The sequence below is a fragment of the Betta splendens genome, chromosome 8 (assembly GCF_900634795.4).
Source record: "Betta splendens chromosome 8, fBetSpl5.4, whole genome shotgun sequence".
NCBI classification, from domain to species: Eukaryota; Metazoa; Chordata; class Actinopteri; order Anabantiformes; family Osphronemidae; genus Betta; species Betta splendens.
The window spans coordinates 9903794-9926826 of NC_040888.2; the positions used below are offsets into that span (position 1 = coordinate 9903794).

At 47.1% G+C, this 23033-nt stretch overlaps 2 protein-coding genes across 4 annotated transcripts; both read left to right on the top strand.

The window, feature by feature from the left end:
• The first annotated feature begins 400 nt into the window (after window positions 1-400).
• On the top strand, window positions 401-2893 carry prrg2 (proline rich Gla (G-carboxyglutamic acid) 2). Of its 2 annotated transcripts, XM_029158958.3 has the most exons (6): window positions 401-633; window positions 1082-1254; window positions 1482-1515; window positions 1628-1760; window positions 1872-2015; window positions 2621-2893. In XM_029158958.3, exons 1-6 carry the CDS (start codon window positions 552-554, stop codon window positions 2700-2702), a joined length of 648 nt encoding a protein of 215 aa, XP_029014791.1. In that variant the 5' UTR covers window positions 401-551; the 3' UTR covers window positions 2703-2893. The 2 variants fall into 2 exon arrangements, with proteins under 2 accessions (XP_029014791.1, XP_029014792.1); XM_029158959.3 differs by lacking the exon at window positions 2621-2893 and having other exon boundaries at window positions 1872-2019.
• A 162-nt stretch (window positions 2894-3055) lies between these two features.
• prr12b (proline rich 12b) lies at window positions 3056-22943 on the top strand. Of its 2 annotated transcripts, none has more exons than XM_029158944.3 (16): window positions 3056-3745; window positions 8109-8266; window positions 8656-8817; window positions 8947-13307; window positions 13390-13602; window positions 14816-14890; window positions 15620-16442; window positions 17178-17785; window positions 17865-17981; window positions 18233-18366; window positions 18459-19492; window positions 19571-19690; window positions 19809-19906; window positions 20005-20136; window positions 20807-20902; window positions 21829-22943. In XM_029158944.3, the coding sequence occupies exons 1-16, from the start codon at window positions 3663-3665 to the stop codon at window positions 21961-21963; spliced, it is 8349 nt and encodes a 2782-aa protein (XP_029014777.1). In that variant the 5' UTR covers window positions 3056-3662; the 3' UTR covers window positions 21964-22943. The 2 variants fall into 2 exon arrangements, with proteins under 2 accessions (XP_029014777.1, XP_029014778.1); XM_029158945.3 differs by lacking the exon at window positions 3056-3745 and adding an exon at window positions 4009-4927.
• Window positions 22944-23033: the final 90 nt, after the last annotated feature.

Below are 23033 nucleotides of genomic sequence, written 5' to 3' on the forward strand. Positions count from 1 at the left end.
GTGTCTGATGTGACTTTTAGGAATGTGGGTTAATGTTGTTTATGTTATGTTGGCAATGCTCAAAATATTCCTAAAATGTTTAATTCAATCCCTGATGCACTGTGATCTGTTCAGTGGGTGGACCTTACATCGTAGCCCAATGGCACCTGCCACTGCTTGACCTTCACAAGGAGAAGTGGCTCAAATGATGGACGGAAGGAAGAAGCCAAGGTCCCAGTAAGGCCTCTGGTTTGTCCATTTCAAAGCTCATTCATAACATTCTGCGTGTCTCAAACCGAAACCAGTCCACACTTGTCCAAGCGCTCGCGTGGTGCAGCTCCCAGGAAGCGTGCGTTGCAGTGTCACAGTAAACACACCGGTTCCTGGAAGACCCTCCCTCCAGCTGCTATGTCGTCCAACTGGTTTGGGACGTGACGCTCGCTTTGCTGCCGCCGCGGTTCTGCTTCAAACTCCGCGTAAACAAGTGCGGCAACTTCGGTAGCTCGCGATTATTCGATTAATCGGGGCGATAGAAGCCTCGTAAACGACAGGTGTCCGGCGCTTCCTCTTCGATGGCGGCTCTGGCGGCGTGGATCGCGGCGCTGTCTCTGCTGCAGGTGACCTCCTGCTCCGTCAGACACAGACACGCTCCAGGTAACCACACCTCTCCACGCTCGCGTCCACAGACTGCCCGTAAATGATTACGTTTTAAAGCAAATGTCACGTTATATTGGCAGAAACACTGACAGGGCACAGCCCGGGTTACGATTTGTTATTAAAATTGCGCTCAGGGAAATAAACGAGTTCGCGAACGCAAACGATTTGAAAGGTGTCGGTTTATACTGGAGTCCGTGAACGCCTCGCCAACAGTGGCAAACGGGATCCCACACAGGTGTGCCGTTAAAATGCAGAGCAGAGCGTGGGAAGCTGCGGCCACCTGCTGCTGTGTTGTGTGGTTTATTGACCCATTGTTGTCCTGGTCGCTGTCTCCCCTGGGGGGGGGGGGGGGGGGGTGATGAACCGCCAGCAGCCGCAGGCAGAGCTCCGTGTTTGGCCTCGTATTTGCGTGTCTGCGGCTGAGTGTGAGGCGTGTGTCCTGCAGGAGACCCGGTTGTGGTGGACAAACACACCGCCGCGTCCTTCCTGTCCCGATCGCTGCTCTACAACCACTTCGACTTTGAGCTGGTGACGCCTGGGAACCTGGAGAGAGAGTGTTATGAAGAGAAGTGCAACTACGAGGAGGCCAGAGAGGTGTTCGAGGACGACGCCAAGACTGTAAGGCTGCTACTGTCATAGGCTCATTATATGTGAATCATTTATTTAATTTGTTGTTTTATGTTATGTTTTTGGCTGTTGATTGTATGGGACGGGTTAAAAGAAGGCTTCTAGTTGTGATCCCTCTTAGAAATTAGCTCATTGGGTGCTTTTTTATAGTAGTTACAGCAGGTGACAACACCCTAAACACATGATAAAAAACATTTTTGTTCCGTTTTATTTTACAGCAAGCGTTTTGGAAACAATATGTGAACAATCAAGGTAATGCATCACCAGTAGTATTACTGATAGAGTGTAGTTCATTAGTGTTTTGCTGATCGTTTTGATGAGGTTTGTTCAATTAAGCGTGTTTAAGTGCAAACGTTCTTCTCAGCGGGAACACCCAGATTGGACGTGTCGGGGCTGGTGGCCGGGGTCGTGGCTGGCGTGGTGTCTGTCATTATCATCATTGTGGTGGGAATCTACTGCTACAAATCCAGGAGGAAGAGTGGAGCGCGGTCGGCCCAGTAAGTCTTCCAGGAAATCAGACCTGTTGGTCTGGGGGCGATCGGCTTGGTATTAACCTGACTGGCTTGTTGGCTTTTGAGTTAGATGTTTGTGTATTGTTGCTGATGTAGAGCTCCAGTGAGGATGGCCATGGATGGGGGCCCACCCCCAGAGACTGTGCCCTTAGCTGGGATCAACATCCCTGGTCTGCCCAGTTACAATGATGCTCTGAACCACAGTGGGCAACACGACGCCCCACCACCACCATATTCAGGGTAAGCAGGTTCTTTAGTATAGACATTTTCCCTACACTGATTCAAACCACATCCAAGTGCGAACATATTTGGATTAGCTTAATTTACCTTTTAATAAAATAAAATATTTTATAATATATTCAGATTGTGTTTTTAATGACATGGCCTATTCTAAACAAAAACTGCCAAAATAGTTTATACTGATTGGGATTAATATACATACAGTATAAACCATGACTCTTGACCCAATATGAAACACATTTTTCTTCAAACATATACTGTAGTAATAAAAAAGACAATACTCATTTTGCTTTTACATGTCAGTGTGTTTCATGTTTTGTGTCTGAACTATTTTAAATCCATTTTAAATTATTTAGTTAATCGCTCATTCTTTTTATTTTTTATTTACAGTTTATTTCCCAGTCTGAATTTTTATTCTTCCATCAACTAGAAGCTTCTGTGTAATGACTCCTGGACCTAACCCATAACAGTCCCAATTTACAGTCTGAACAGCAAAGCCAGAATCCCGTTGGAGTCCGTAGACACAGCAGCTGCTGCAGTTGTCTTTCTAGGAAACTCACTGCGTATGACAACGTCCATGACGTCCTTTCTGCCTCTGACCACAGGGAGGCGCCAGAGTCAACACCGACACCGACACCACAGCCGTCAGCGCCACCAGCAGCCGCTGGTCCAGCAGACGGCCAGTGACAGAGCTCCCACGGTTGATGGGCACCGGCGGCGTGCGAGAACTTTTAAAAACCGATTTGATGATGATCTGATGAGAGGGTGCTTTCGTCACAATCCCGTACCGTAAATTGTGGATGTTACCGTAGGATGTGCGTGTAGGCTGGACAGTGTGTCCAGTACAGGTGTGATTATTTAAAAGGGGGGGGGGGGGTCAGCGGAGGGCGGGGCTCTGCGTGTTTTAAACATGAAAACTGACCCGGGCATGTTTTATACATTAAAGCACATGACAGTTACACATTCCTCTGGTTTGCATTCCTCAGTGGTCTGCAGTCACCGGGTCCCCGCGTGTCTGCACGTCACTCTTCACGCGCTGTAACTTCTGCGTCGGTGCTTTATGGCGAATGATATTCACACAGCTGAGAACAGGCTCAGACTCCACGCAGCCAGCGGCACACTGCTCCTGTGTGCGCGCGCGCGCGGGCGCGTGTGAGCGGGCGAACGAACGAGCGAGCGAGCGGGCGAGCGAACGAGCGAGGGAGGGAAGAAGAGGATAAACGCCAGCCGATGCATTCCTCCTAAAAATGGCGTCTTGCGAACAAAATGAGCGAAATAGCTGCGCTGAGGAGCGAGGGAGCGGCGGCAGCGGAGCAGCTGTCGGCGCTGGATCCGCGTGAACGTCGCTTCTCTCATTAAAGCTGAAGAATGCGGAGCATCTGTTCTACGGCCCATCAGCTTAACACAGGAGACAATAGACAGTGAAATATATGGGGAGAGGAGAGGAGGGAGGAGGTGCTCTTGGCTGCTGTGACCCCCCTCCCCTCCTGCCTCCTCCTCCTCCTCTCGCTCCCTCTCCACCTCCCTCTATTCCTTCCAGTCTACAGGCTCGTCAAACGGAGAAATAAACAGGAGTGAGCGTAGAGAAGACATTCCTCCCTCCCCTCCCCCTCACTATCTGTCCATCTTCATCCGGCCCTTTCTTTCATGGAGAGGAATTATCCCGCCGCAGGGTTCGGAGATCTAGGGGCTGGAACGGGATGGAGTTACGACAGATCGGCCAAAGCAAGGTAAGCGTCGGTGGCCGAAGCCACGGGTGCTCGTGCGCTCCCGATGGTGCACCAGCGTGCTCAACCGGGCTCTAACAATGCCACTGTACAGCGCTGCGTGCGCTCCTGCATGGAGCCAGGCTGCACAGCGCTGCTACACGGCCACAAGTCTCAGGTACTGCCAGCCGTATTGTCAGGAGGGGAGGGGAGGGGGGGGGGTCTCTAAAATGCATGGAATGCGATGGAAGGTTAATAGTGATACGGAGACAGAGGAGAGGGGGGAACGAAGGGGGATGGGCTTGCGGGGAGTCTGTTATTTCACAAATGAAATATTACATGTGGGATGCAGCTCCGCATTGTCTGCGCCGCAGCTTTGTTTGATTCGGACTTCCACGCATTGACACGGGCACGTCGGGGGTGGGCGGCGGGCTTGATTGGTACAGTACTAATTGGCCGGAGCCCGCAAATCAAAGCGGGCGCTGCACAGAGGCAAACAAGCGTCCCCCCCCCACCCTCCACCTCCCCACCGCCCCTCCTCCGCCCCCCCCAGCCACCCCTGCATTCCATAAAACAGAAATCAACAGCTCCGGTGCGAGTGAATAAACGCGACGGACTCACGCCGACCACTTCCAGCATCAGTTTGCTGTGAGTCCGTCGCTCAAACGCGTCCACGCTAAGCGGCTAGCGGCGATGTGAGCAGCCGCACGGATGTGTGGCGAGATATGACCGATGCCCTGAATGAACTCCGCCACTCTTATTAGTAAGTAAAGTAAGTAAACAGTACTTTACACTGATGTCACGTGACCGAGGACAGCGTCCCGGGCGCTCGCGCGTTCAGGCTAATTAGGAGTAATTCAGTGAATGCCGGAGCACGTTACGGCCACGTTATCTGACAGCGTCTCCTCCGTGAGCTACACGGCCGTTAGCTAGCGGGCTGCTGCTCCGTTAGCCTCGCTAGCTCGGACGGTGACACGCGACCAATGTGTGTTTTCTGCCCGCAAACCAAACGTTTCTTCCCCCCGTTGTGGCGTGTCAGGGTAAAGCGCGGCCTCGAGCCATGCTAGCACCAGCTAGCTGCCGCTAGCTTTGCTCCACATTAACGGTCGCCTTGACAACCACATCAGTCTTCCTTCTGACTCCGTGGGCTCCATCTCTTGAACCTCAGCGGGCTTCTCTTCGAGCGACTTGGCCACGAACGTAGAGGTAGTGTTTTGTTCAGAGAATTAAAGCAGAACGTTACAGGCGCGTGCACGTAGAATATTCTCCAAACTGCTCACGGAATGTGTGAATACACGTATGTTTGGTCTCAGTGTTGCAGTACATGGAGCTGCAGTAAACTGTTGACTTGAGCCAGTCTCCAGCTTAACCACTTACTTATCTTCATCATCGCCATCAAATTACATTAAAATGTACCCTGTTGCAATAATCCTTCAATTATGACATTTTCTATGCAGAGCGGACATTATATAACAGAGGAGTCTATTTAAAATTTGTTGTAAAAAGTCTCATATCCTGAGAAAAAAGAGCCTTTATTGTAAGTAAAAACTCCTTTACCAGAACTACAGACTTTTTGAAAAATATGTAAATGTTATTTGTTGTTCTCATTAAGTAAGATTCACATTTTATTGCATCCATTATTAAGTAGATTTGATAAATAAGGTCATTTAAAAAATTTATCAAAACCACCAGAACATAATAAATGTGTGTTTCTATACATATACGCTGTAGAAGAATATTACAAAAAGGAAACCCCTTCATCATGTTGTCAGATGTCCTCTCCAGTGAAGCAATTTGGTTTGCTATTATCATAGTATCATAGTATAGTACAATGCCTATGAAACACATAGAAGTTGGGAGGGAGACATCACCATTCTCTTAATGAAATGTTCTATTCATTTTCTGCAGTTTAGCAGGTGGTATACTGTCCGTTCTGATCAACACTATGTGGTGACCCAATCACTGATCATATAGTCATAATGACACTTTAGTAGGAGTCCGATCTGGAAAGTTACTAAAACGATGTCTTGATGGCAACATATATCAACATTCCAATATAACCCTCTGTGTTCGTGATACCTGTACACATATGCAGATCACCTTGGAGACCAATGTACTCCCATAGCACTCCTCCCACCTCCCAGCATGCTGTTATTGTACCTTTTACTAACAGCAGTCTTGATCCTAGTCATCTTTGACATGGAGAAATTGATATCACCTTTTCTTTGCCCCAAAATAAACACAGACTGCTGGATGGTCCGTCACAACACTCCCTGCTGGATGAAGGTCACACAGGTTAAACAGCAGTAGCCCTTGGATTTTATGTTGTGGGATTTCCCCAGGGTCCCTCAGTCATTTTACTAAATGATATACTGTAATTGGCAAAAGAAGAAGAAATATTGAAGCACAATCATGTAAGCGGCAATCACAGATTGCAGAAAATCACATATTTAGTTTGAAAAATGGGTTTGTGCCTCCATATTCTTCTGCTGGGTTTGAAAACTGGGTCAGTGCAGAAGCAAATAATAGAAATAGATGCAGAGTGAATAAATATTATACAAATGTGACAACCATTGAGTAGAAATGTCAGTTAAGTTCAGCTGTGTTAATGTCTGTCTTTCTCTATGTAACAGCTGTAGCTTTAATGTTTTAGAGATAACCAAATATTCTGTAATCACAGTTGATAAAAGGGGAAAATATTTGATCTCCACACAGCAGCTGGTTTGATGTGTGAGCTATGAATAACCTTCAACTTTTTTGTTGACCACATCTTGCAAAAATCACAAACTGTGGTCAACCTCCTCATTAACTGCCAGCGTTTTGTGTTGTGCATGTAGCCTTTACTAAAGCTTACTTCCTCACCTTGTTACATTATTCAGAATTCATCAACGGTTGACAACAGTTTGTTTGTTGTATGCACTTTATTCATGCAACCTTTGTGTTTGCATTAGACCCTCAACTGCCTGTGGCTCATTTCTGTTCAATAATACAAAACTGTATGCAACATATAACAGCCCTAAAGGGCATGTGTTATTCTTTTTTTCCATTATGGAGTATTGGCTTGACAACACAAACAACACAAAGCAACTCATCCCTGGTTTCAGCTTATTGTGTATTCACGTTTGAAGCGTTTTGGTTTGCACAGCTACATGTTGGGTGCTGAGCTGGATGTAAGAGGCCTGTGTGAAAAGCTCCTGGAGAAGTGAACTTAATACCAGAATAAGCATGAGGACCATTAGTAGCTAGAGAATGCGTTCACGCAGCTTCTGGTTGTCGCTCATCTGTTTCATTCCCACACTGATTGACGGCGGCGTGGCTGCTCTGCGACGACTCATAGTTGGTATGAATACATAGAAAAAAGATGAACAGTGTGTCACATGTTCATCTTTGGAACACATTTGACTACTTAGATACTCTAGGAACTCCTGTATTAATCATGTCTACAGGCAGATTTCAGACAGTAAACACACATTCTCTTTGCACCTGACACTGTTGATGCAGGTCCCAGACTCAGACCACAGAGCATGTTCCTGTTCACTGCCTAGACATTATACAGTATTGTTCCAAAGAAAGCAAATTGCTAATTGCTGTGTTTGAGTTTTGTATAAATTAAATTAATAAATAATCAAATCTCTGTCACTTTAGTCCTTCCTCCACTGTCAGGGACAATAAATCCATGGTTGCACCCACACATGCCCATCACTGGTTGCTTAGACACTGAGGAACCTTGGCTTGGCTTGTCCTCTGATGCACAAAGATTTGATTACGATAAGCAGCAAATCAAAATCACACACTCCTCTTGTCTTATTACATTGGCATTGACCATCTACTTAAACAGCTGGCACGCGACACAGGAGCACCTCCGTGTGAACACAGACTGTGTTTCACCTACTGTTTTCAGGCTATGGGCTGTAACAAAATGTGTAATTTTATGTCATTCTTTGCTACATCGGTAAAGTATTGAAGTGCATTGAGTCGGCTGCTGTACCAGTCTGTGGCTGAGATGTTCATACTCACATACTACATTTATATATACTTACTGGCAACCCAATCCGGCCCTCATTTTGTTTTGATTATTCATTTATTAATTTATATATAGATTGTAAATTTTAAGCTTTTAAGGAAGCTGTTGGGAAGATGATAATTCTGTTACATGTTTACTATAGGGGTCATACATATTATATTCTATTAGGAGACGGTTTAATGTTTTGTCCACCATATTTAAATTATTGAGGGGCAGGGTAAAATTAGTAACATCATCTTTTGTCAATTTATAATTAAAAAGCACAAGGATATTGTGGCTGGACAATGAGAGAGGACTGTGCAGAAAAGCTGCGGCACCATTTCATGACGTGTCCACTAACACAGCAAACCGTTTTTTCGTCAGTCTTGTTTATGGGAGCTCCAGGTCGGCTCATCCAGACTCGGAGCTGATCCACCGGCAGGCCTATGGAAGCCCTCACCCCCTGCAGGGATATGCAACCAACCATCACCCAGGCAGCGCCAGACAAGGTGGGGCCTGGGGAGCTCCAGGGCGCTCACTTGGTAAGGTGTCTCCATTTTTATGTGGACAGTGATGTTGACTGACCCTCCTCTTGTTTACAGGACACACGATTCATTCACATCCATAGTACAGTTTTTATGATTTTGACGTTAGAATGTTTTTTACGATGATGGACAAACATCAAGTGTTTTGGTAAATTTTACATTAGATTAAAAAAAACACATTAATTGTGTCCTAGGTTGCAAACGCAATTAATTTGTAAGATTGTTGCACTTTTCCCCTCAACACTTTTTTACTTCCCAGTATGTGAATATCATTAAAGTTTCATATTAAATCATATAGTTAATACATTGCAGAACCTATTTTATAGCAGAGTAACATGCTTAAAGCTGTTTTCCTTTATACTTATATATGTGTGCTTTGTTTCCAGGTCTGTCGGGGCTGTTCGACGCCAGCCTCCACCACCCTAGCCCCTCTGGTCCTGATCCCTCCGTCATGAATCTGATTTCAGCGCTGGAATCCCGGGGTTCCCAGCCCTCACCCTCGGCTTCTTCCCTCCTTTCCCAGTTTCGCACGCCCTCCTGGCAAACTGGTGAGCCAATAAATTGAGATAATAAAATGCACTGCTACTACTGCATGCAAAATGCTGAAATTTCAGAAGTGTCAGACATTTTGTTGTACTTGCGTTGACCAATGCTGCTTGTGATGTTGTGTCCTCTAGCGATGCATACGCCAGCTCCACCGGACCTCTTTATTTCTGGGCCACTTCCGGGTTCCAGTTCCTTCCCCTCCTCCTCGGCCCTTTCTGCATACCAGCACCCCGCCTCCTTTTCTGGACGGTCTTTCACTCCCTCGCTATCCCTACAGGACACTCCTGCATTTAGTTCTACGTCCAATGGTTTGCTGTCCCCCTCTGACCACCTGCTGCACATCAAATCTCCCTCTCAATCCAGCTTGGGCTTTGACCGCTTGCTGTCTTCCCAGGGTGCCACCTATCGGAGCTCCCAGGAGCCCCATGCCCCTCCTCAAACCCAAGGCCCTTCCACCTCCTCCAGTTGCCACCTGCCTCCTCCCCAATTCAATCTGTTGTCATCCCAGCTCCATAACCAGTCCTCCCAGCTCTATAATGCCTCCATGTTCTCTTCTGCGACAGCCATACCACCCACAGCCCCCCCTCAGCCACCACCACTGGAGAGGACTGTCTCTCGCCAAGATAGTGTGATCAAGCATTACCAACGCTCGTCCCTGGCCCAGTCCACAGCACTCCCCTTACAGCAGTATGTCGGCTGTGGTAGTTCATCGGGTTACCCGCAGATAGCTAGCCACCACCGGCATGCTGGAATGGCATGCAGTCCCCTGGGGGAGCAGAGCCCGTCCTCTGACCCTAAGCCCTCACAACGGATTGAATCCCAGACGTATCGGCCAATCGTCCAAACTCCCTATACCTCATCGTCCTCCAGCTCCTCAGTTTCCTCCTCATCAGCCTCTAAGGGAGCCAAGAATTCGAGCGCCAGTAGTGGTTACTCCTCTTCAGGTTCAGCATCGACCTCTTCTCGTACCCCACACACCCCACCATCAGCCTCCTCTGCTTCCTCTTTGACCTCTTCTAGCTCCAAGACCAGTGCTGGGTCCTTGTCTGCTCCCTCCCGGCAACAGCCCCCTCCTCAGTCAGCACCAGTGGTGTCATCCACCCATGGTCAGTCTGCACCTAAACAATGCCTCTCCACCTACGGCTCTTCATCTATGGCTAATTCTAGCACACGTTTACCAGAACAGACGCCTTCCCAGCAACATGTCCAGTCCTTCTCTCCTAACCAACCCTCATCTGCACATATGGCCCAGTGTTATGGAGGCTTCTGCTCACCTCATGCCCAGGACCTGAGCTCTGGAGCAGGAGGCGCTGGAGGAAAGGCCTTCACTGGTATAGGCACTGGAGGACGTTCATTCTCTGCAGAGATAGTATTTGGGGACTCAAACTTTGGATCATCTTCTCTAAGAAGAGCAGAAAGTCCTTCCTTGGAGTATGGGAGTGCTGGAGGGTCAGCAGGACGTGGATCCATGCCAGGAGCTGCTGCACTTGGCAGTGGAGTTGGATCTGCAGGATCAGGGAGTGGTTCTGTCAGCGTAGGCAATGGAGGTAGCAGCTCCTACCACCTGCCCGAGTCCAGTCCTTCGCCCTCCATAAGTCGACCTGGGTTGCACTCACCTGCTGCGGCTCGTGCTGCACATTCCCCTGGAAGCTCAGGGGCCAGCAAATATCTGTCCTCTATTCTCTCTCCTTCTTTCATGACCCCGCCACAAGGTTTTCATGATACACGGCAAGCACAGAGCCAGCCTTACCACTCAACACCCCCGAAGCCAAAAACCGAGAGCAACATGCTGGGAGTTGAGCGATCACAAGATGAGGATGACGAGGATGATGATGATTTCCTTATCCACCAGTTACTTCATGCCCAGAGCTCAACTCCCCATCATCCACCCGCTCAGCAGCTACCCCAAGTACTGCCACCAGCTAGGGATGGGGAAAGCAAAGTTGTGTCCTATGACATTAACAAGATGTCAGAAGAGCGCTATCACCTCCAGAGTGTCATCCGTACAAATAACACGCCCAGCAGTTCAGGTCCTGGGATGGCCACTGGTGAGGGAGCAAGTGGCTTAAACGCTCAGCTAGAAATATCGCAAAAGAAACATCAGCAACCCAAGTCAGAGCTGACCATGTCAAAGTCAAGTGCTGGAGGGATGGAAGCGGTCAAAGACTCTCTTTCCCATTCTCACCAACAACAGCACGACTCGCTGGGCTCTGTTGTCCATTATGGAAGAGGTGACTCCTACACACAACATCCACACTCGCAACATTCCCATCACACCTCAAGTGTGTCTTCAAGTTCTCAGCACTCCCAAATCTCTCAGCATTCTCAGCATAGCCTTCCCCATTCCCACTCACTCACCCATCCTCACATGGAGCTGAAGAAGCCTTCAGATGCAAATGACAATGCATACTTATGTGACACACCAGATGTGCAGCAAGCTCGACAAAACCAGGTCCCTCTTTCCCTGATGGATTCACCCCCAGAGCCCACCCACCAGCCTCACATGCTAGAATCTGTCCTTTCCCACACCACCCGCACAAAAATGGATCCACAGCAAGCCCCTTCACAGCAGCAGCAACATGCTTTAAGTCAACAGGCCATGATGGGGTCAAATGGAGGAGTGGGACCTGGAGGTGTGGAATCGCACCCACAGAACCAGTCCTCTCAGTTGCAACTCCAGCTCCAGACCCAGGGTATGGATACACACTACAGCCTCACAGCTCAATCACGAGATCAAACCAGAGCCAGCCATAACCCAGTTTCCCCACTAGAAATGCTTGATCAGTCTCATTCCCGGACAAACAGAGACAGCACAGGAGCTCTGGAGAGAGCTGGGCTTGGGGTAGCTGGAGGCGAGGGGGGTGCTGGAGACATACATAGGCAGCAGCAAAGTCTCACACCCCACCACCTACCCCAACAAACACCCTCAGATCTTCATGACTTCCTCTCTGAACCAGATTTGGGCTTGTCTACTCCCTCCCACTTACACCACCTCAACCGGCCTCAGGCCCACTCCCACCACCAACCACAAGCTCATGTCCACCAACTGTCACACCCTCAGTTAGCTCATCCACACTCCCACCAGATGACTGCAAATGTGGGGTCTGCTCAGCAACAGCCCCTGTCCAGAGAGCCTGAACCCCAGCTGTCACACTCCCAGTTAGACCAGCTTAAACAACACCAGTTTGACTCAGTGAGCCCAGCAGGGAAAATAGGACAGAACCAGGCTCAGCAGCAGCGGTTTGCACCACTAACATCCATGTGCTTTCCAGAATCGCTTTTACACGATGAGGATCGCTCATTCTTCCCTGAGATGGAGGAAATGTTTTGTTCAGCCGAGTACAAGTCGAGCTGTGCTGGAGATTCGAGGGGAGGACAGGGTGCTCAAGACAGCCTTTCCCAAGGTCACAGGGACGGGTCAGAGAGTTTGGAAACTTTAAAAGCAGGAGGTCCTGGAGAAGGCTATGATATAGTTGGTCATCACAATGATCGAGGCTATGGACAGTACTGCCACAACCTTCCTGGCACAGGAAATGGAAATCTGCACTTAGACATGGACTCTATGAAAACCCACGATCTTCCCTCCACGGTTAACACTGACCAGCTCGGCTTAATCCAGTCCCAAGGTCCCGCAATGGGACTTGGTTCAGCGGGTCAAGGCGATGGCTCAGTCAACAAGATGATTGGTGCAATGGGAGTGGGTGCAAGTTCAAACGCCGCTGGTCTGACCTCACCTATCTTTTGCTCATCACGACCCAAGAAACTGTTGAAGACCAGCTCGTTTCACTTGCTCAAACAGCGACGTGAGCCACAAACTCAAGCAAAGAAAAACTATGCGCAGGAGTATGAATTTGAGGACGATGAGGACAAAGCTGACGTTCCAGCTGATATCCGCCTCAACAGTCGGCGCCTTCCTGACTTACTCCCCGACTTGGTGTCTAGTTGTAGGAAGCCCGGAGTAAGTGGCCTCAGTCCTATGATGGGTGACATGGACTTCTGCCACCCCTCTGGATACCCGACTCTTGGTCATCCTCCACAACTCTTCCCTCAGGATGGTCCTAAGAAAAGAGGCAGGAAACCAACCAAACCAAAACGTGAGGGCCCTCCCCGCCCCCGAGGTCGACCACGCATACGTCCCCTTCCAGAGCCTCCTTACTGCAGGGGGATGATGGGATCGGTGGCCGGAGAAAGCAGAAGGGGTCGTGGACGAGGGCGGGGGCGAGGCAGGAGGGAGGAGGCGCTTGTGGAAATGCATCGAGATATGAACAAAGCACAAAGTCTCACATATCATCAGCAGCAGCACTTCAGCCAAACACAGCATCTCCAACAGCACCCGAACCAACACCAGAGGCTCCAGGCGGATCTTCACCAAGCGCCGCAACAGCAGCTGCACTTGAGTCAGCAGCAGCAGCAGCACGTGTCCTGTCCTCAGCTCCAGCAGCATCACCATCAGCAGCAGCAGCAGCAGCAGGAGCCAATCAGGCCAATCAAGGTAATGGGGGACATAGGAGTGATATATATATATTATGGTCAAAGTGCGACTGAATGTCTAATTTCAAGCGATTGTCTCTCAGATCAAGCTACCGGTTCCCACCATGCCTCCGTCTGAGTCCCTGCTGAGGACAGACTCACTGTCCAGCACTGAGCCCGTTCTGTCCGATGGCTCTGTTGGGTCTGCACCGTCTCTGGGCCTGAGTCCCGGACCCAGTGCCGTTATGGATATTGGACGGAATGAGCTGAACCAGATTCAAGACAAGCTGATGGATCATCAGGAGAAAGCTGAGGAGGTAAAGGACACACACTGAAATATTATCACACCACTGTACATAATTGGTTTATTTAACAAGTAGCAAAATATGTGAGTGGTTTAGTTTGAGGGCACAATGCCAGGCTGGAAGACTTCCCTAGAGCTCTCACCCAGTTAATATTTATCTGAAAAGTGGAAATAAATTACTACTTTATATATGAAATGTCCTTTCAATGTATTCTCTTTTATAATGTATGAATTAAAAATATGCAAACGTGAGAGGAGTGACACTGTGTGATGTGTGACCCAAGCTGAGAGTTTTCTTGTGTCAAATGATTCATCACAGCTCGAGGGGGAGTGGGTTTTCTCAGAGGAAAGGTGACAAGACAAATATCTCGAAAAGACAATAAACAATTGTTTTGTAGGAAAATGTTGAAATATTGTGATTTGATCAGTGGATTTAGTTTTTTTGGTTTCGAGTTAATATGCAGTACAGAGTCAGAACATATTGGTGTCATTCAGTGTGACTGTCACTAGGGACTGTCTGCGGAAGCTTCATTAAGCCTGAGACCCAAAGGATCTCAAGCTTTGAAGCTTCAGCCAGTTGAAGCATAACAAACCTGAAGCACCGACAGTGTTTGAACCCATGACAGCAAAAAAAATTTAGAAAACATTGTGTGGTTGTTCTAAAGTCTAGGCCTCGTGTCCTCCCCGCTGCAGGTTTACGACTGATTATGAAACATCTTAACACAGAAATGTCTTTTTTTGTTTAGTGACTTAATCTGGTGTTTTTAAGCAAAACAAGGAGAACAAGCAAACCCCACACAGAAAGGCACGGGGCGTCCTTGTATTTGAAATGATTTGTTACCTATTGCATTACTACAGTTTAAAGTTTAAAGAGAGTCTTTATCATTCAATTTGCTGAAGCAGGTAAAGCTAAAATAATTGTATCTAAATATTTAATAGATTTAATAATTTTCAGTGTTTATTTTGAAATGACATGATAGGTCATTAACCTTGAACAGCACACGTCTTATTCTTAATTTCTTTCTATATGAGCTTTTATATTTGTGTTCTTTTTGTGTAAACCTTTATTTTGGAAGGTTTTACATTTTTAATGTGAAATTTAAATTTAAAGTTTTAACTGTTTTATTTTTCTTATGGTCACTGGCCATCGTAGTCTGAAGGGTTTGACCCAAATTGTGTCAGCGTTTTATCTGAACTTGAATTGATTTTTTCTGATGTTTTCACAGATGACATGGAAGAAAGACATTGATGATCCACTGAACCCAGACGACTGGGCTGCTATGCAGAAACTCTCCACTTCAGTAAGTTTTCGCAGACCTGCTAGAAAAATAAGCAAAGCTGCTAGATTCATGTGTTATTCATACTTCATCCATTCAAAAACGAGGGAGCAGTACCTTCTTACCTTCTTCGCAACCTCGTGTGCCTTTAGGCCGACCCAGTGGCTGTAAGGCAGCGTTTGTTCCCAGGTTTTCATTAAATATAGATGATATTGTCTCCTGTGCAATCAGACAGTCATGTTCTGTGACTCGATGCAGAGGAGGAGGCTATAGTTGACTGACAGCCAGCTTTTTCTGACTGACAAAAAAGAAAGGAAAGTAGTGGCTGTTACCAGGGCAGCTGTTGCCACGGTTACTACATATTTTAGTGTAGGACCCTTGCTGCCACCTGCTGTCTGTTCATTTCTACTACCTTCAGCCTGGCGTCTACGTCCTGACTGTCCAGCAGCTTAAAATAGAATATTAATTTATTAAATGTTTACAGACCGACAGAGCCACCTCAGGCCTCCTGCCGTTTCCCACCCAATGTACAATTGTTTCTATTTTATTGGAGCTGATTTCAGTAATTATGCCTCAAGAAATCCTGTTGAACACAGTAGGCAGTGAGATCCAAATGTTTGACACAGTGCAAACCAGACCTGAAAAATTGTATGTGCATGTAGGCAGCAGTTTGCCATGAGCTGTGGTTCCGTTCTTGTCAGCTGTGGACCTGACGTCATAAAGCAATAAAGTAGACATTCTCTCCTGTTTCAGGCTGATGACAAGGCTTTTGACTTCAAACCCGGCTTCATGGCTTCATTTCTGGACTTCTTGAAGACCGGCAAAAAACCGTCCCACCTTGAAGCGGGACACGATGGCTTCGAACAGGAAGCCCTGAATCCCTGCTCCTCTCTGAAAGGAGGAATCCAGCCCTTATCCTCGCCCGCTTCCTCCCTCCCGCCGACTTCACCACAGCAGCCCCCAGACACATTCAATGAGGGGGGGCAGGGTGAAGGCGAGGATCTGGCTCTCAGCGGCTGCCCAAGTCCCTGTAAGCCTCTGGACGAGGAGCTAAAGAGGAACCTGGAGACACTCCCTTCCTTCTCCTCTGATGAGGAGGACTCTGTGAGTAAGAACCAGGACCTGCAGAAGAGCATCTCATCCGCCATCTCAGCCCTTTATGACACCCCACACTCACTAGCAGCTGCAATGGCGTCTGCCATGATGAAGGCCCCACACACATTGTCGCCTCCTACGCCACCCCAGGAGCCGCCCCTCAGCTCCCCCCTCCCTGCCATGCCCCCCCTCATCCCCAGCTTGGAGAATCAAAAAGAGAACCCGCTCGCATACACTCAGCATCACACACAGAACACGGAAGAGGACGACTTTGTCTCGCCACAGTCACACAGAGACAAAGCAGAGGAGGATGAGGCTGTGCAAGGAGGCGCAGAGGAGGAGGAGGAGGAGGAGAGCAGAGGGGAGACTGAAGACAAGCGAGAAGGAATGAAGGAGGTGCACAATCTGCAGCAGAGCAGCCCACAAGATCTGAAGGGAGAGGAAGAAGAAATGCACAATCTGGAGGTTCCAAAGGTTGAAGGTAAGGTGTTGCATGTTTGTTTTTTCTTCTATAATATTCAGATAAACTGAAACAAAATATTATTGATCATTGATCATCAGCTCTACTTATTAGGTTAAGGGTCCTACACTTACTAGATTTGGTGATATGAAGGGCTAAGACAAAGTCTCTCAGACCCGTTGATCAGATGATCAAGGTGCATCTGACCACTAGATGTCTGAAGTTTAAATCTTTACACATCCTGTGCCTCCTCTACAACTACGTTGTAGGAAATTGTGTCATCACTGCAGGATGTGGGGTTGTATGATGAGAGCGCACTGTTGGGGACACAACGTGAGTCTTTAACATGCAGGCTACAGAATATGTTCATTTTTCTTAGCGCATGAGATTCCGACAACAACAAAACAACAACAGAAAGAATGTGAAGCGTGGCTTTGAACTGTGAAACGCCTTTTACAATAAATAGAAGCAGATCTTTACTCAAGGTTATGTGTGATAGGAAGCAGCTCAGAATGTAAGTAACTAAAAGCTGCTCAGTCTCAGAAACATGTCAGTCACATTCCTGATCAAACACAAAAGTCATAGACTTAATGGGTGAGTGGACTTAGTTTTAGGTTCCACACCAAAGTCCATCATATGTATATAAGTTACACTCGTCTTTCACAAAAAGGTGATTTTTTTTTAGGTAATCTTGATCAGAGGGACTGGAAAAGTAAGACAAGCATTTTTTCTTTTGTGTCCCACCCTATTTTTCAGATTATCTATCAGGACCACTGCTTGGTGCAGCACTTTCGTCCCCTTCTCCGTCCATCTCCCCCTCTCCCCCCATCTACTCTTCACCTTCACCTCTCCCTCCGCCTTGTCTCCCCGTATCCTCTCCTGTGCCAGTCAAGCAGAATGAGGTGGAGATGAATGCAACTCATCCCCCGTCAGAGCAGCAGCAACAGCCTTCATACCAACCAGCTCCAACAGCAGGCACCTCCCCACCCCCCTCCACCTCCCCCCCAGCTGTCCCATCTTCACCCCTCTCCAGCCTCCCCCTTGGCCAGTCAATTCCCCCTCCATCCACAACACCTCCCCCATCATGTTCTGATCAGGACCAAGAACCTGAAGCGGGCCAACGTTCCCCCTCGACACCCTCCTCCTCCTCGCCCTCTTCATCTCCCTCTCCTCCACCATCGCCTCCAACCCCAGAGGAGGCCCCAGCATCCCAGCGTCTTACCTCCCTTCATCTGGCAAAGAAGCAGGCTGACGCCGCCATAGCTGGGGAGAGTGAGGAGGAGGACAGTGAGAGTGGGGGTGAAGGGATTTTCCGCGAACGGGATGAGTTTGTGGTTCGAACGGAGGACATTGGGACCCTGAAGGTGCGTGTTCCCTGCATTTCCCAGGATGCATGTAGTAGCACAAATCAAGCACTTACTACTAATGTTTGTGTGTCACCAGATGGCTTTACAGACCGGCCGCGAGCCCCCGCCCATCTGGAGGGTACAGAAAGCCCTGCTTCAGAAGTTTAGCCCAGAAATTAAGGATGGTCAAAGGCAGTTCTGTGCAACCAGTAATGTGAGTTCTCCTGCAGGCAGATGTCGTCTTAAGACTATTTAGACCCAGACTTGGTACAGTATTTAAACCAGTCTTTGCAAATATGCATGAGGAGAATAAAGAATAACAGTATTAATTAAATACTAATCTTTCTGTTCTATAGTATAGTATAGTATATATAGTATATAGTTATTATCAGCATTTAGCTATTCAAAGTAGACCAGCTTCTTGTACTATATTATAATTCTTTATCTTCATATCTATTCCCTCAGTATCTTGGTTACTTTGGAGATGCCAAAATGCGCTACCAGCGTCTGTATGTGAAGTTCTTGGAGAATGTCAACAAAAAGGATTACGTGAGAGTTTGCTCCCGTAAGCCGTGGCACCGAGCCGGCCTGACGCTGAGGTAAGGATGCGCTCAACGCTTGGCTTCTCAACTCTTCAGACATGGAGAACCTTTCGCTTTCTGCTTTTCTGACTCAACTTCCTGACTGACAGGCGCCAATCACTACCCAAACACCTGCCCACTCTTCACAGTCAAACGCCACCTCGAGTGGAGAGGGACGATAGAGACAAGGAGAGGCAGAAAGAGAGAGAGTTGAAGGAACAAAGAGAACGGCAAAAAGAGCAAAGGGAGAGAGAGCACAGAGAGAAGGTTGAAAAGGAAAACAAAGGGAGAGAAAGGAGAGAGAAAGAGGAGAGAGATCAGAGGGAGAAACAAGAGAGGGATCAAAAAGAAAAAGAGAATGTGGAGAAAGAAAAACTTGACAAAGAAAAAGAGCGCAGAGAAAAGGAGAAAGAAATGGAGTGGGAGAAAGAGCGAGAGAGTGAAAAAAGAGAGATGGAGCAAAAAGACAGGGAAAGAAGAGAATTGGAGCAAAGAGAGAGGGACAGAAGGAACAGAGAGCAAAGGGAGAAGGAGAAACAGGACAGAGAGAGGAAAGAGAGAGAGAGACAGGAAAGAGAGAGGAAAGAGAGAGAGAGACAGGAAAGGGAGAGGAAAGAAAGCGAAGCACAGGAGAGAGAAAGAAACGAAAGGGAAAAGCAGGAGAGAGAAAGGAAGGAAAGAGAAGCACAGGAAAGACAAAAGAAAGAAAAAGAGCAGCAGCAATCAGAAAGGAAAGAAAGGGAGAAACAAGAGCGAGAGCAGAAAGACAACGAAAAGAGAGAGAGAGAGCAGAAAGAAAATGAAAAGAGAGAGAAGGACCAGAAAGAAAAACAAGAGCAAGACACGAGAGAAAGGGAGAAACACGAAAAGCAGCGACGAGAGAAGCATAGAGATCAGAAAGACCGAGAACAGGAGAGTGAAAGGGAGAAACGGGAGCCTGAGGAGCAGGAGAGGACAGACGCCTCACTGGCGTTTGGACGAGCCAAGGAGGAGAAGAGAGGAGGAGGAGAGAAGAACGTGGAGCGCCAGGCCAGAGCCAAAAAGGACAAGGCTGAGCCTCCACCCAAGAAGAGGAAGAAGTGGCTGAAGGAGCTGCCGTCGTCCTCCTCCTCCTCCGACTCCTCTCCCCCCAGCGACGATGAAGGTCAGTCAGCGTCAATGAGCGCGTGCGTCGCCTCAGGCCTCCTCGTGCACAGTGGGGTGACCTCCCCCTCTGTTTCAGCGCCGCCGCGGGGGGCGGTCAACAGCCGGGCCATGAGGGAGATGTTCCGGAGCTACGTGGAGATGCTGGTCAGCACAGCACTGGACCCTGACATGATCCAGGCCCTGGAGGACACAGACGGTGAGCAGGTCCACAGAGCGCATGGCCTCAGGCTGCGTCCCTGTAGCTTCATTCCAGGCTGTGATGATGCAGTAACCGCGGTCAATCAGGATAATCAAGTACTCCTTTGACTTGTCAGATGAGCTGTACCTCCCACCCATGAGGAAGATCGACAACCTGCTGAGTGTACAGAAGAAGAGGCTGCTGAGGAGAGTCAACATGAGCGCTCAGCACCAGGTGAAGCCACAAGCTGCCAATCGATGCATGTCAGGCCGTGTGTATGTGACCTGAACCAAAGCTCCTGTTGTTGACTTCATCCTTATACCGTTCTCCAGGAAGCTTTACACGTTTTCCCCAAGATGACAGCCGACCCTCTGGACTCTGGAGCTGTTAAGGTTCATCTTAGCGGAGAGGGTTACAACCGTAAAACTCTCAACCGGGTCAAGAGGAGCGTTCCTAAGCAGCAGGTCAGAACCAGCTGTAACCTCACGCTTCCTGTTTCACTTCAAGCTTTGAGCTTTGATTTGTTCTGATTTCACTTACATATGCAAAGAAATGAATCCTCAACCTCTTTAATTGAATTTCCTTGGCCTTGACAGCAGACTTGGGTCGTGTCAGTTCAGATCAGTGACACTAAAATGCGATGATAGGAAGAGGCAACTAACGTAAGTGAAGCCTGGTGTCAGCAGGACAAGTGCACGTTCATAATTCCCAAATCTCCATGGCAACGGGTCTAATTGATTGTTTTAGTGCAACCAAGTCAAGAATAAGTTCAACCAGGATGTGTGGAAAATCCTTGTTTAATTGGTGTGGTTGGTGTAATGACCTGTGTGTATACAGTCAGCAGTAGAAGTGCTGGTGCCACGACTCAGCCTCTGATTTGTGATGTGAGGAAATGAGCCAACTGAGAAGCTCATACGAGGACGGGGATTTAGGAGGTTATGGTGACACTGTAAAAATCAGAACCATAGTTTAACTCCACCTGTCCCTGTGGTCTGCTACTTACTGGGGCAGCCTTCACGTATTAACTGAGGCAGAGACAACATGGTAAAGCTGTGGCAGGTGCACAGCTTCCTTCCACATCTAGCATCAAATACACAACAGTTCTCACTAAACCTTCTCTCTCCATTCTTTCAGGATCTGAAGCTTTCAATTGAAACATGTCGGATATACAGTCTGTATCATTCTCTTCACCACTACAAGTATCACACCTTCCTGCACTGCAAGAAAGAGGTAAGACCACCTCCACTGGTCTGCTTTGGATCCATATTCAGCCCATTAAACCTTTCTGTTTCCCTGGTTGTTGTGTAACAATTAGTTAGTAGTATGACCAATGCTGAGTTTAACTTTGTAAAACATTTTATTCTTGATGGACAGTAGTGATGGTAAAATAGATGACATTTAAATAAAATTATTTGATGTGACAGACGACTTTTCAAAGAAAAATTCATTACTGATGTCATTGTTGTTATTTGTGAGTCAGGCAGTTTTCAATTGTTAACCTAAAATATCAAGTTTGAGTCAAAGTCAGAACATTCTCACATTAAGACGTTGTAAAGGAGTCTGAAAATAAGACTTTACTTAACTTCCTTTATAATATTTTAGAGTTGAGGCACCTTTCAGTTCATTTCAGTTCAGCTCAGGTATCTCAGTAAATGCACCTGTGCTTCAGGTCACGTTTATATTCATGTAAATTGTGAATTAAATTAAAGTTTCATTTATTTGTAGGTTAGGACCAACATCTCATTCAAGCCAAAACGCAAGTTTTCTGCTAAAGAAAATTGCAGTTTAGTTGCATCAAAACATTTTAGGAGAAGTAATTTAATAGTTTTGACTAAATTTGAATCATAAAGAAACAGATTATAACTATTTATGACATGATAAGAAATTTAATGGAGGTTTTGTAACCTATGCTGCTGTAGCGGATGTGACACCTGCAGAATAAACAGTAGTTGGTTGGTGATGCAACCCCACGATCAGATTGAAAGAAAAAGAACGTCTAGTCTAGTATATCAGCTCCAACTAGGGATCAGCCTGTGAACCTGAGTAAGGGTTGAGCCCGTAGCTCAGATGGTCTCTGTCCTGTCTTGCATGAGTGACTCCCCTTGTTCAGCCTGGAGCTGTTGCGCTGTGTGTTAATGACTCTGTTTCCCCGTCAGACGGACAGTATTGAGCAGGCAGCGGAGGACCCCGGCCAGGAGGAGGTGGTGCAGCAGTGCATGGCCAACCAGGGCTGGCTGGAGAGCCTGTTCAACTCCTTTGTGGAGCTGCTGAGCCTTTGTGCCAAGGTCTGAAGGATCCACAGTTCATACCATCCGCCTGCAGTATTATAAAGACGGAGGCTTAAGACATTGAAAAGAATGAAAGAAAGAAGAAAAAAAAAAAGACGTTTGAGACGCTGGTCGGGACAGAGTCCAGTGGGAACAGCCACTGTTGTGTTTGTGGAAGGTTTAAGTCCAAAAGTATTTGTTTTATTAATAAATCCATGTTTAAGTATTTCTGGATTTGAAGAAACGTATAAAAGGTGGAGGAGGAGAAGTATGTGAATGTGAAGAGACCGTAAGTAAATGTCATCGGCACCTCAGTTATGACCTAACTGAATATTAGCACACACACGCATACACACACACACACACACACACATGCACACGCACGCACACGCACACACACACACTGTCTATAAGTATGTACTAATAAATATGGTTTGTATAATTTATACAAGGACATTTTTAAAATGACCGTCCTGAGATGGATTGTTTGCTGTTATTATTTTTAAAGAAATGTTTTACGGGGGTGAACATTAAATGGCCCATCTGTACATTGTGCTTCTCTCAGAGAGGTGAACCTGTGGTTGAGCGAGACAGGCGAGGTTCAAGGACTATGTGATAGTCTCTGTGTCCGCCTGTTTCTGTTAAAGAGTCAAGATGGAGAAGAAATGTATTTAAAACTATGCTGTGTTCTGTTTGCTCTTTTAAAGACAACGAGACAGAAGATTTAACGCCTGTAAAGATAAGGGAGGAAAAAATAAAGCACGGCTTCCTAAAGGAAGCGTGAGATGAAATGATCCAAAAGCATAAGTGTCAGTGTTTAATGTGAGTCATTTTATCTGTTCTTTGTTGATTGATATTTCCTATTATTTAACCTCTCTGAGGATATTCCCTTGTTTTGATGTGTAAATATTGTACAGCTTCTTCATTCTCTAGTTCCCAGTTGCGCTTCTGTACATGAAATTCCTGTATTTGACATAATGAAATAAAACTGTTCAAATGACAAACGTGATGAATAATGATAATAATGATAATAATGGTTCAGGTTCTAGAAGATCAGGACCTTGCTCCTGATAAAGCTGATGGTTGGAGATGCT

Excerpts from the sequence above, each read along its gene's own strand:
- prrg2 (XM_029158958.3), top strand. The coding sequence starts at position 552 with ATGGCGGCTCTGGCGGCGTGGATCGCGGCGCTGTCTCTGCTGCAGGTG. Across the intron at positions 1,255-1,481 it reads TCGAGGACGACGCCAAGACT|CAAGCGTTTTGGAAACAATA; the intron begins GTAAGGCTGCTA and ends TTTATTTTACAG. Across the intron at positions 1,761-1,871 it reads AGTGGAGCGCGGTCGGCCCA|AGCTCCAGTGAGGATGGCCA; the intron begins GTAAGTCTTCCA and ends TTGCTGATGTAG.
- prr12b (XM_029158944.3), top strand. The coding sequence starts at position 3,663 with ATGGAGAGGAATTATCCCGCCGCAGGGTTCGGAGATCTAGGGGCTGGA. Across the intron at positions 13,308-13,389 it reads AGCCAATCAGGCCAATCAAG|ATCAAGCTACCGGTTCCCAC; the intron begins GTAATGGGGGAC and ends ATTGTCTCTCAG. Across the intron at positions 17,786-17,864 it reads AGGACATTGGGACCCTGAAG|ATGGCTTTACAGACCGGCCG; the intron begins GTGCGTGTTCCC and ends GTGTGTCACCAG.